This window comes from Puma concolor, chromosome D1, assembly GCF_028749965.1.
Source record: "Puma concolor isolate L17-30 chromosome D1, mPumCon1.1.hap2, whole genome shotgun sequence".
In the NCBI taxonomy this organism is placed as follows: Eukaryota; Metazoa; Chordata; class Mammalia; order Carnivora; family Felidae; genus Puma; species Puma concolor.
In genome coordinates, this window is record NC_141676.1 from 16,686,986 (window position 1) to 16,699,429 (window position 12,444).

The following is a 12,444-nucleotide window of genomic DNA, read 5'->3' on the forward strand; positions in this document are numbered from 1 at the left end:
TACAACATTTTTTTTCCATTGTAATATACCAGTCTCTTTATTTTTATTATCAACTTTAGCTTAAAAGATAATTAACACTTGATGACAATTCTGAAAGCAGAAACATAATAATAATCCCAGAGGAGAACTCTAGATTCATGTCTTTAAAATTATAAAATTTGGGGCTTCTGGGTGGCTCAGTTGGTTAGGCATCCAACTCTTGATTTCGGCTCAGGTCATGATCTCACGGTTGAGTCTGAGCCCCACATCAGGCTCAGCGCTGACAATGCAGAGTCAGCTTGGGATTCTCTCTCTCCTTCCCTCTCCCTCCACCCCTTCCCTGCTGGAGCATGTGCGCATACGCGTGTATGCTCTCTCTCAAAGTGAATGAATAAACTTAAAAAAAGAAAAAAGAAAGTTAAATAACAAATAAAATAATAAAATAAAATAATAAAATTTGTGCAGTGCCTGGCTAGCTCAGGTGGTAGAGTATGTGACTCTTGAGCTCAGGGTCATGAGTTTGAGCCCCATGTTGGGCGTAGAGTCTACTTAAAAAATAAGCTAAATAAGGGCATGTGGGTGGCTCAATGGATTAAGCGGCCAACTTCAGCTCAGGTCATGATTTTGCACAGTCCGTGAGTTTGAGCCCCGTGTCAGGTTCTGTGCTGACAGCTCAGAGCCTGGAGCCTGCTTCAGATTCTGTGTCTCCCTGTCTGCCCCTCCCCCGCTCACACTCTGTCTCTCTGTCTGTCTCTCTCTCTCTCAAATAAACATTTACAAAAAAGTAAATAAAGTCTTAGAACTGGAATTGGGGGTATAAAAGTAAATAAAATAAAATTATAACATTTGCACATGAGCAAATCTGTCCTATTTGCCCCATATTCTCTTTTTAGAAGTTTGTATAGAAAAGCAAATACCCAGACATAAACATGTATTTTTCTCATTAACTTTTAAGTACTATCAATCATGATTAATCTGATTTTCTTTAGGATAGTTTAGAAAACTTTCGAACCCTACTCAGATACTTTCTTAGGGTCACAGTCTATTTGAAGACTCCATGCATCTTGGTTTCAAATGTTCTTGCAAGTTGCTTTTCTCTAGCCTTTTAGGAGATGCCTTATTTATTTACTTATTTATTTTCTGAGAGAGAGAGCACGTGCACACACAGGGGGAGGGGCAGAAGAAGAGGGACAAAGGGAATCTTAACCAAGCTCCATGCCTAGGCCCAGTGCAGAGCCCGTTACAGGGCTGTATCTGACAACCATGAGATCTTGACCTGAGCCAAAATCAAGAGTCAGACAGGGGCACCTGAGTGGCTCAGTTGGTTGAGCGTCCAACTCTGGCTCATGTCATGATCCTGCTGTTTGTGGGTTCGAGCCCCACATCAGGTTCACTGCTGTCAGCACAGAGCCTGCTTCAGAGCCTCTGTCTGTCTCTTTCTGCCCCTCCCCTGCTTGTGCTCTCAAAAATAAATAAACATTAAAAAAAAAAAGTCAGATACTTAACCAACTGAGTCACCCAGGCACCCCAGGAGATGCCTTTAATTGATTGTTCATAATGTGCCACAAAGAAATTACCTCCTTAGCATTTCAAGTTGGTTCCCTGATCCCTCCCTCTGGATGTCTTGCATATTCTCTTTTGAAAGAATGAAGAGAAGAAAAACAGGGTTTTTTTCAAGGTCTATTTAGACCTTGTGATAATCTGTATCCAGTCAGAAGTTTGCTTGGCTGGTAGTTTCTTCCAGCTCATCCTGGTAGCTTAACGAACCCTACTATTGATATCCTTAGTGTTGTTTCAGCAGACTTCTAGCTTACTTCCAGACCTGCTTCTCCTTTTTTAGAGGAATCTTCTTTACAGAGTACATATTTTGGGGTGCCTGGGTGGCTCAGTCAGTTAAGTGTCCAGCTTCGGCTCAGGTCATGATCTCACAGTTTGTGAGTTCAAGACCCACGTCGGGCTCTGTGCTGACAGCTCAGAGCCTGGGGCCTGCTTCAGATTCTGTGTCTCCCTCTCTCTCTCTCTCTCTCCCTCTCCCTCCCCCACTCACACTCTGTCTCTCTTTAACTCAGGAATAAATAAACATTTTTAAAAATTGTTTTTAAATTAAAATAAAAATAATAAGCGTACATATTTTAAAACTCATTTAAACATGATATCGCATCCCGAAGACAGTGACTCACACTGATTTCTCTGTATTTCCTGGTCTGTGCTTCTGATGTCTCCCATCAAGTACAATCAAATATCAGTAAGCCCCACTCAAAAGTCTTTCCCCCTGTCCTTCCCAGGACTTTCCCTCTTTCCTAGAGGAAGGCAAGGTCTTTATCAAATACAAGTAACCTTCACATTCAGTTTTCTCTGCCCCACAGATGCTCTGAAAAGGATGCTCGGCTGGGCCTCTGTGCACATTCCAATGAGGCCATACCTGCTGCTCCAGGTGAGCCCTGAGTGCCCTACTGTTTTAGAAATAAGGTATAAGGAATCCGAATTTCCACTGATACCTTCCAAAACCTTCATAGGGACTCTTTGGGGTTGTCAAACCCATTTCTCAGACTGAATCCATAGAAAAAACAATCATTAGTTAGCCACCACTTACAGAGTACTTTCCATATGCCACCCATTTGTTAAGCTGTATATATGTGTGCCCGTGCACACGTGTGCATGTGTGTATATGTATATACACAGTCACGTGTCATTGCCAGCAGGCTAGGAGCGGTTTATTATCGCTCATCTAACTATCTCATCTAACTGATGAGAAAACATAGGCTTCAAGTTAAGCATCTCGCCTTAAGTCACATGGGTAGTAAATATTGGAATTGGGATTAGAGATAGGACCATAGATCTCTTCTCAGCCCCCTGCCCTTACCCCTGCGGCCTCTTCCCTGGCTATCCTCAGGTGGTGTGGGATCCAACCCCTACCAAAGGAACCCTCGTCTTCCCACCCCTCACGCCAGCTGGAAGATTGTCAGTGGCCCCCACCTAGTGTCTCTCTGTTCTTCTAGGGGAAGGACTTCATGTCAGCTACGTCATCGGTGGACTCCTCAGCATTCTGCTGATTTTGGTGGCAATTGCAGCTTTGATGCTGTACAGGTAACCTCAGCCTCGCTGCAGGGGACACATGGTCACTGGTCCTCATTATCTGTGCTCTCCTGAAGCTCCACATCTTGCTGATCTAACTTCTGACCAGCCTCATGTCAAAGAAAGGTCCCTGGTCAGAGCGAGGTAGAACCTGAACTCTGATTCTTCTTCACCATTCACAGCCCAAGCAGGTTTCTGATATTAGAACCACAGCAGCCCTCGGGATTCTCTTTATAGACGAGGATACAGAGGGCTTTACCCAAGGTCACACGGGAAGAGACAGAGCTGGGACTGATGCTGCCATCTTTGCTTTTCCTCTACTCTGCCTCACCTCAAACCACCGAAGGTGGAAATGATCTTCTCTTCACATAACCACGGCCTTTACCCCAATATTGTTTGATATGTCATTGCTCAGTAGGGATCATCCTGGGAAGGTGGAGTGTGTCATTTTCAGTTTAGAATCCTTTTTCTGACCCTCTGTATATTTTCTCCAAATGCTTTAAACACAGCTTGCAGCAAAAATACCAGGATTTTGCTATGCTGCTGTGGCTCCAGCTTCCAACAACAACAACAACAACAATAACAGCAACAATAACAACAACACTAATAATAATAGTAACCGTTACTATTTAGTGAATATGTATCAATGCTACATAATACAGGTATTATTACTCCTCACTTTACAGATAAGGATCTGAGGCTCACAAAGCTTAGATTATGTCTACCAAGATCCCAGCTAGTAAGTAACAGATGTGGGATTGAAACACAGATCTGTCTTGACACAGTGGATTAGCTATCTATTGCAGATTATTCCCAAATTTAGCAACTTAAAATGACAACCATTTATTATCTCACAGCTTTTGTGGGTTAGAAATCTGGGTGCAGCTTACTTGCATGCCTCTGCCTCAGGGCCTCTCCCAGGCTACAGTCCAGGTATCAGCCAGGGTTGTGGTCTTATCTCAGGGCTTGCCCGGGGAGGGATTCCCTGCCAAGCACATGCGTGTAGCTGTTGGCAGGATTTAGTTCCTCACAGGCTGTTGGACCGAGGGTCTCAGCTCCTTGCCAGCTGTTGACTGTAGGTCACTCTCATCCGTTCCCTGCCTTGTGGGGCCTTTCCAAAGGACAACTGGCCACTTGGCAGCTTGCTTCCCCAGAGCTAGCATAAGAGAGAGTATGGGCAACCTAAGACAGAAGCCACATGTTTCTCTGGAACCTAATCTAGCATCCATCACTTTTGTATTTTCTGTTCTTCAGAAGTGCATCACCAGGGGCGCCTGGCTGGCCTAGTCGGTGGAGGGTGCAAGTCTTGACCTTGAGATTGTGGGTTCGATCCCCACCTTGGGTGTAGAGATTACTTAAAAAATAAAAAAATAAATAAAAAGAAGTGAGTGAATCATCAGGTGCGGCCCACACTCAAGGAGCAGGGATTCAGAAGGTGGGAGAAGCAGGAGGCGAGGATCTCTAGAGCTGTCTTAGTAGCTGCCTATCACATTCAGGTTACAACTTCCCCAGATATCACCCCGATAAAGATCTGAACTAATTTCTCATCACCTTTCCTCCTAAAGACACAAAAAATCCAAGTTAACTGACCCGGGAATGGGAAACCTGACCTACAGCAACCCTTCCTACCGAACTTCCACTCAAGAAGTGAAAATTGAAGCAATCCCGAAACCAGCCATGTACAATCAACTGTGCTATAAGAAAGAGGTAAAAATTAAAGTTTATATTCAAGGTGGTTGTTTGTTTGTTTGTGTTGGTTTCTGGAGGGGGGGAAGGATACGCTCCAGTTGCCTGAATGGATCAGTGAGGGATGCCGGGTAGTCCCATCTACCATTTTGGAAGTCATAGTGAACAGAAGAAATGAATGTGATTTGGGTTTCTGGACAGATGTAGACTCTCTGAGGGACTGGCTTGAGGGACCTCAGTGAGAGCAAGGTTAGAAAGCAGATTCCAGAAGGTCTGAGTCTGAAAGCATGGGAGTGTGCGCCTCCCTGCCAGGAGATATTTTACTAGACTCATGGGTGTTTCCTCATTTAGTCATCATCCCCCTGCAGTGAGGCCCCTGTGAAGCACCCCAGACGCCTAGACAATACCCCTCAAAACCCAACAGCTCCTGGACTCTCCCTTTTCTAACCTCTGATCCAAGTTGTTGGCACCTATGGCTGGCAATGGCTGGGTTTTTTTTGTTGTTGTTGTTTGTTTTTGTTTATGTTTTTGCTGTTCTTCCTCTTACCACAGAATCTTAAGAGATTTCTCTAGAATTTTGAAGGTTTACATGCTTTTGCTCTCTTAACTCCTTTGTTGCTTCAGTGAAAAATTATTTGCTGAGTGTTTAGGCTTGAAAAATAGTCCCATTTCCACAAGGAATCAGTAGCCTGGGATTTCAGATTTTCCTAGTCTAATACAACCGCTGCTTTTTCTAAAATCCTGTAACCCTTCATCAGAAGTTATATCCTTTATGAAACCCTAATCGTTCTACTCTCTTGGCCTGTCTAGCACAGTCAAAACTTGCCCTCATCTCTACAGGGCCACCATGCATAATGAGTGCACTTTACATAATAATCCCATGCTTTCTGGCTCCATGAGTTTCCATATTAAAAGAGCTTCCACTGTAAGCCAAAACAGAACCTGCAGAAAGTTTTCAGTTTTAGGGATGGTAGATCCCATTCTCAATTAGTATCTTTGAGAGACTCTTGAGTCTTGGGTTCCTAGAGTGTCTGATGCCCCAGAAAAGAACCATAATAAGGTTCACAGGTTAGAACTTACAAGTGTGTGACCTCTTTTCTTCTGTTGTGTGCTTTTCCTCAGCAGCTCTTTCACCCCTCTGACAGTCTTTCACCCTTTCTCTTCTGATTTCCTCTTGATTTCAGGTACCTGTTGCAGTGTGTTTGTAGAGGGCGTGGTGTTCTCCTCCCCCCCCCCCCCCCCAAACTGCCAGTGCCGTGTCCCCCACCTCTCCCTAGCTTACCCAGCGTGTCTCTGAGGTGAAGACACTGCACGGCTCTCTCTAATCTTATGCTAATTTCAGCTTGGAGGGTGTGCTGGGGGAATGAGTGTGTGTATACGCACGTGCACATGTGTGCTTGTGTGCTATCTGTGTCTGTCTCTGCTCTATTGAGGGAGCTGTCACTCCCAGAGGGCAATCAGCAAAGTATCCTCTTTAATGCAGGGGCTCAGTAAATATCTGTGGAGTTGAATTGCTACTAAAATAGAGGAACATTTGCAGAGCTCTCGGTGGGAATACTGTCCCAGGACAGAATCTCAGCCATGGTTCATTGTGTCCTGGTAGAGGTGGCATTTTGGTTGGTATCCCCCGGAAACCAGGAGTAAGACTCCTCTTTGAGAAATCCACAAAGGGAGAAGCCTGAGTAGAACTTAAGGCTGTCCTTGGAACAATCCCAGGTTGCTTGAGAATGGCCCCAAGGCTTGTGGGAGCAGAGCCAGAGTAACCTCCCAGAAAAGGTTATGGGGTCCCAAAGGATTGGCACTCAAAATCTAAATAAGGAGATTTTCTAGATTCCTCCTGTCTTACCTCCCAAAAGTTTTCTCCTTAACAAAATTAGGAAGAAGAGAATTAAGAACAAAAGAGCACAGGAGGAGTTTAAAATCCCAAATAAATGCACATTGAATTGCCTTTGTCAATTACTTTTGGCCATGCATATCAGCATGGTGTCCCATTAATAAATCACAATAACAATGTAACAATACCTAACATGATTTAACGTATCTTATGTGTCAAGCACCTACTAACTGCATTATGTGTATCACCTCATTGAACCTTCACCGCAACTGGTTATGAGGTATGGATACTGTTATTCTCCCCACACTGCAGATGTGGAGACTGAGTTTAGAGATGCTGAGTAATTTGCCCAAGGTGACATAGCCAGTGAGTGGATGATGCAGGACTGGAAGCCATGGTTCTCCCTCCTCCCTGTCTTGAGAAGGGTAATAATCATCCTAGCTGCTACTCTCCTTTTAGGCCAACTCATCTGTTTGCTCTCTGACCAAGTCTCCCCATTTGTTTGTGGGACCTCACCTCCTCTCCTCACACCTCCTCTCACCCCATCTACTTCCTTTTCCAGTTCACCGTGAGATCCTTTTAGAGAGCCAGCCGACTGACCATGTCTCCCCACCCTCCACCCTAGGGCGGGCCTGACCATAACTACACCAAGGAGAAGATCAAGATTGTAGAGGGAATCTGCCTTCTGTCTGGGGACGATGCTGAGTGGGACGACCTCAAGCAACTCCGCAGCTCACGGGGGGGCCTTCTGCGGGATCATGTGTGCATGAAGACAGACACAGTGTCCATCCAGGCCAGCTCTGGCTCCCTGGATGACACGGAGACAGAGCAGCTGCTGCAGGAAGAGCAGTCTGAGTGCAGCAGTGTCCATACCGCAGCCACTCCTGAAAGACGGGGCTCTCTGCCAGACACGGGCTGGAAACATGAACGCAAGCTCTCCTCAGAGAGCCAGGTCTAAACACCGTCGTTCCCTTCCCTCCCTGCCTGTTCCCTCTCCTTCATGGACTTCCGGTCCTTGTGCTCACTTATACAACAGGCCCCCTTCCTATGTGCTCGTCCTTCTCCTCCACCTCCCACCCCGTAACCGCTCCCGGGTCCTCCGCGGGAGCTGTTTCCACCTGAGTCCATAACTACCTGTGCACAAGAAATGATGGTGCATCCCAAAAATTTAGACCTGGATTTTACCGCCAATTTCACCTCTTGCACCCCATCCTGAGCCCCCAAAACTAGGCTCAGTGATGATTCCTCCTCAGCACAGAGCTTTTCCCTGGTACCCTGCCTCACAAGAACTGATGATCCAAGACTTCCCTCTCTCCCGTCAGAGCCAGCCTGGCCGCTTCTCTAAGAGAACTTGCCCATCAGGGGCTGGGGCAGGGGTCAAGGGTAAAGAGAGAGATGAAGGATAGAGGCTGAGAGAGGAAGGAGGAGTGAGCCCAGCTGGTATGGGCATCTGGGAAGCCTCCAGCCTCAAGTGCATTGGTAACATGAGAAAGCTTTTAGGGTGGTTGGGCCACGTGTCCTGTCCATTGCTGGCAATGGATATTATTCTTGCCCTAAGAGCTGCTGTTGTTTTTTTTTTTTTTTTTTTTTTCAGCTGCCGATATTGGTGAGATCTGGGTGTGGCTCAATCTGTTCTTCCTCCTGCTAGTTTGTCTGGAAGCTTTTCTACCTTTGGATGACAGGCCTTTACCGCATGGCAGCAGCTAATATGAATTCCGCCGCTGGTGCCACTGCTGGCCAGTACCCTTCCTATGTCTTTGACTCTAAGTCACCAGGTTGTGAGCAGGGGCTTGAGGAATGTGGGGCCCCGAGGGCTAAGTCTTTGCAACATCTTACCAGCGCTGTCTAGACCCAAAGCCGCATATCACCTGGACCTTCATGTTCCGCCACCCTCTCCCCGCTCATTCTCTGGGATTCTGAGCATAGAGACCGTGAAACAACTTTTCAAAGAAATGGCCAAAAGTCTTCATAAATGGTCAGGAAGAGAGATTGGGTTATAGACTTGGGGCACCCAGGGCCTAACAGGAAGTATCCATGAGGTTGAACCTCCTGTGTTGTCTCTCAAGTGCTCAGGGATCAAAGTTAGTGGACAGAGAACCTGTGGCTGTGGGGTGGGGAAGTTCCCATTCCAACTCTTTTCCCGGCTAAGTGACTGACTTTCCATGCTGTCATGCCATCACTTGGTTCGTGCCCATTCACACAAAGAGCGTGTGTCTCGTGCTAGTATCAGGGGAGTTGAGACCTTTTTCTCAGCCCTAAACCTTCTACATAGCCCCCTCCTTCCCCCCACCCCCCCGCCCCAAGTTGCTTTTTCTGACTTAGCCTTGTGGTGGTGAGGAGGGCTAAATCAAGACACAAACGTAGGGGGCAGGATGTAGAAAGGTAGAACCACTGATGAAGCGCTCTCAGCCTGGAGCAGATCCAGACCTCCTCCACCCAGGAACAAGAAGCAATAGGAGAGGACAATGGGCTGAGAAGAGAGGCGAGGGCTTGTAGGGGAAGTTTCCTGATTTGAAACCTCTCCTGTGGTTCTTGGTATTGAGAAATCAGCTGCCAAACATGTGAGTAAAAAAAAAAAAAAAAAAAAAAGATAAGAGCAAAGCTTTTCTGGTCACTTCTAAGGCTGCTAGAGACAGGTGCCAAGCCCTTAGCCCTGTTGTTAGTAACCAAGCCAGGTCTGGGCCCAGACAGGACAGCCTGGCCAGGCCAGCAAGTCTTTTCCAGTACACAAAGTGGGAAAGGCGAGGTGCCACTTATGGGATGAAAGGGAGACATTTCACATTTGACAGGGCAGGAAAAGAGCACTTTGGGTCCTCAGACTCTTGGTTGAGGACGAGGAGAAAGTAGAAAAGTGGCATTTTCTTGATTGGGAAGGGGGAAGGATCTTATTGCACTTGGGCTGTTCAGAATGTAGAAAAGACATATTTGAAGAAATCTCTATTTGAGCACTGATTCACTATGTAAAAAGCAAAACCTCTCTTGTCCTAAACTAATGGAAGTGATTCTCCCGCGCTCATGTGTAATGGTTTTAACGTTACTCACTGGAGAGATTGGACTTTCTGGAGTTATTTAACCACTATGTTCAGTATTTTAGGACTTTATGATAATTTAATATAAATTTAGCTTTTCTTAATCACTGTGCCTGGCTTGGAGTCATGACTAATCATTGCACCCGCTCTGTCTGGCAGACCCATGCTTTCAAAAACCTTCTTGCAACATCACCTTTAAGTCCTTGGGGGACGTGAGGATGGTGAAGAACAATAAAAGGTGTGAGGTTCCTGGTTGAAGGGTCAACTCATCTTGAGAAGACAGGTCAAGACCAGAATTCATTGGCTTTTGAAATCCTCACTTCCTCTAGAACAGGGATGGCAGGTTTTAATCTCGAGTGTCGACTCTGATTGGTTGGCAGTGGCTGCCTGAGGTCCTGGGGAGACTCCAAGGGGAAAGTGTCATGATTATTAGTGACCTCTCCAGGCGCTGGAAGGAAGTATATGACATATATACTATATATCTTCTATTTCTGTTCTAGGTCTATGAGGACTTCATTGTCACAGAACTTGACTTTGCCTTGTGATGATAGTCCCTGGCAAGACTGTCAGATATAGTAAGAAAAGTACTGGGGACAAGGAAGGTTCATTAAGGCCCAGATATGCTACTAGCTCTTTTTGATCTTAGTAAAGTTTCGTAGTTTTGAAGAATGGATCAAATCAACACTAAGATTCCTTTTATTTATTTTTATTTTCTTCCTTTTATTTTAAAAAAGCTTCCTTGTTATAATTTATCCACTACATCTCAAGGCTAGGACATGGGGTTGGGCTCCCTTCTCAGGTTCCTAATGATGATTAGGAATCATGGAAGTCCCGTGCGAGATGTAGAATTTTATGTCAGAGCCCAGTAGTTGATTTTCTAAACCACAGAACTTTTATAGAATAATGCTTCCGTTAATTCGTTTATCACTTACTGTGGGCCAAGCCTGACCACAGAGCTTAGAATCTAGCAAGAGCCTCCACCCCCACCCTACATACCCCCCCCCAAAAAAAAGAAAGAGAAAGCAAGAAAGACTGAGCCTCTTGTATTTAAATGACAAGAGATCTGACACTAATTTTTTTTTTTTTTTTTTTTTTTTTTAGATCTGACACTAATTTACAGTGTGTAACTCTTTCAACTTTGGTAAGGGATATGTGCACCAGAACAGAAACAAGTGGAATAGTTCAAGGACAACTATCCCCTCGCGCAACCATTCTTTTTTTCTTTTCTTTTTTTTTTTAATAACTCATACTGAAAGAAAAGCATTTTAGGTGATGAAATCCAGCCTAAAGTATAAGCCTTTATACCTGTAGAAAGTACCCCCTCCCAAAGGCTCGGGGTTATGGGCCAGGCCATGAACAGTGACCACTTGAGCTGAGAACTCAGGAAGAACTTTTCAGATGACAAGAAAAATTAATGCGTTGAGCACACACCGTTTGCTTGAAAGCCTGGGAGATGTTTCTGGGAGAACAAAATTTGGTGACTACATTTTGACACCTTGTGACCACACGAGCCAGTGTAATCAGGTATTCAACACTGCCTGAGCCTTAGAGATCCCACTAATCTGTGACTGTCCTGTCACTTCAGCAGGAAATGGGAATGGGAGAAGAGGCTGGGCCTGGTGGCCCAGGTCTTGACAACAATCTGGCAGTGGGCAGATGAGACTTTAGCAACACTGTCAAGGACTAGCATCCTGTTTTCGGGTTATGCACATGCCTTGGCTTTTACTGTCCTGATGAGTAAAATGAAAAGGTTGAGCCAGATGATTGCTAAGGTTATTTCTGGCCTGAAACTTGTTTTTATGTTCCTTCCGAGAAACCTTAAGGATGAAACAAGAGTTGTCCTTATCTGGTTCTCTAGATATAAAACCTGAAGCTGATGAGTAGGGAGAGAGTTAGTCAAATTCTAACCAACTGGACATATTTTTATAAGCTAATTATGTTCAAAACATAGTCACTGCCCTTCTTTCTATATTGCATGAACAGATGATGGATCCTAAGAGGAAAAGATCTCTGTGGCCCATAGAGAGGTCTCCAAGGCATGATCTGAAGCTTTCACCAAACCTAAGCCTACAGCAAACAAAGTCAGTGCTACATAGGAACTTAGAAAAGGCATCTGCAAGAGCTGAGGGTGTACAGGGTTCTAAGTGTAATGCACTGACATTCAAGACCATATAGTAAACTTCAGTTATTTCTACCTATGGACAGACATAATGATTACAAATGGAGTTGAGCCCTTTTTATAGCTAAAAAAAAAAAGTCTGTATGAGTGTGTCTTTTCTTCATATGTGAAAATGACTCAACTGATCCACTTAATAGGATGTGTGTTTGGGGATGTTTCAGGCAGCCTTTGTTTTGTAACATTCCCTCACTCACCCATTTATTTTCTCTCTAGATCATTCTCCCATTAAGCAGCTGGCAGAGGCTAAGCAGAGCTCAGCTTGCGGAACAGAGTCAAGGCTCCAACTCACAATTTTGGACTCCTTTGACGTGATGTTAAAACAGATCCAGACAGCCTAATTAAGGGTCTGAGTTTAAACCCAAGGCTGAAGTTAGCCCCAAGCTACGCAATCTGCCTTTTTCATTTTACAAGACACAGAGAGCCAAGAACTCTCACTTATCTTGCCCTTCTCCATAGTTTTCCCTGCAGCCCTAAAAGCCTGTTGACAGCCTGCTAATGAGGTCCCTATCTCTCCCTCTGTCTCCTTCCTCTTTGGTGGAGCTGATGCTTCTGTGGTCAGAGTTCTTGGACAGCCTGAATTTGGGGGGCTATGGGAAAATGGGCTATGAGAAAAGAGAAAAGGGTTATTCATTCCTTCATTCACTCAATACCTATTAAATGCA

At 45.1% G+C, this 12,444-nt stretch overlaps 1 protein-coding gene across 1 annotated transcript in view; it reads left to right on the forward strand.

The window, feature by feature from the left end:
- Window positions 1-9,707, forward strand: part of LRP4 (LDL receptor related protein 4) — a 49,991-nt gene extending 40,284 nt beyond the window's left edge. The window contains exons 35-38 of the mRNA XM_086677530.1: window positions 2,346-2,413; window positions 2,979-3,066; window positions 4,620-4,761; window positions 7,200-9,707. Of these exons, the coding sequence (XP_086533656.1) occupies window positions 2,346-2,413; window positions 2,979-3,066; window positions 4,620-4,761; window positions 7,200-7,532 (631 nt within the window). The 3' untranslated portion in view covers window positions 7,533-9,707. The remainder of the gene's footprint in view (window positions 1-2,345; window positions 2,414-2,978; window positions 3,067-4,619; window positions 4,762-7,199) is intronic.
- Window positions 9,708-12,444: the final 2,737 nt, after the last annotated feature.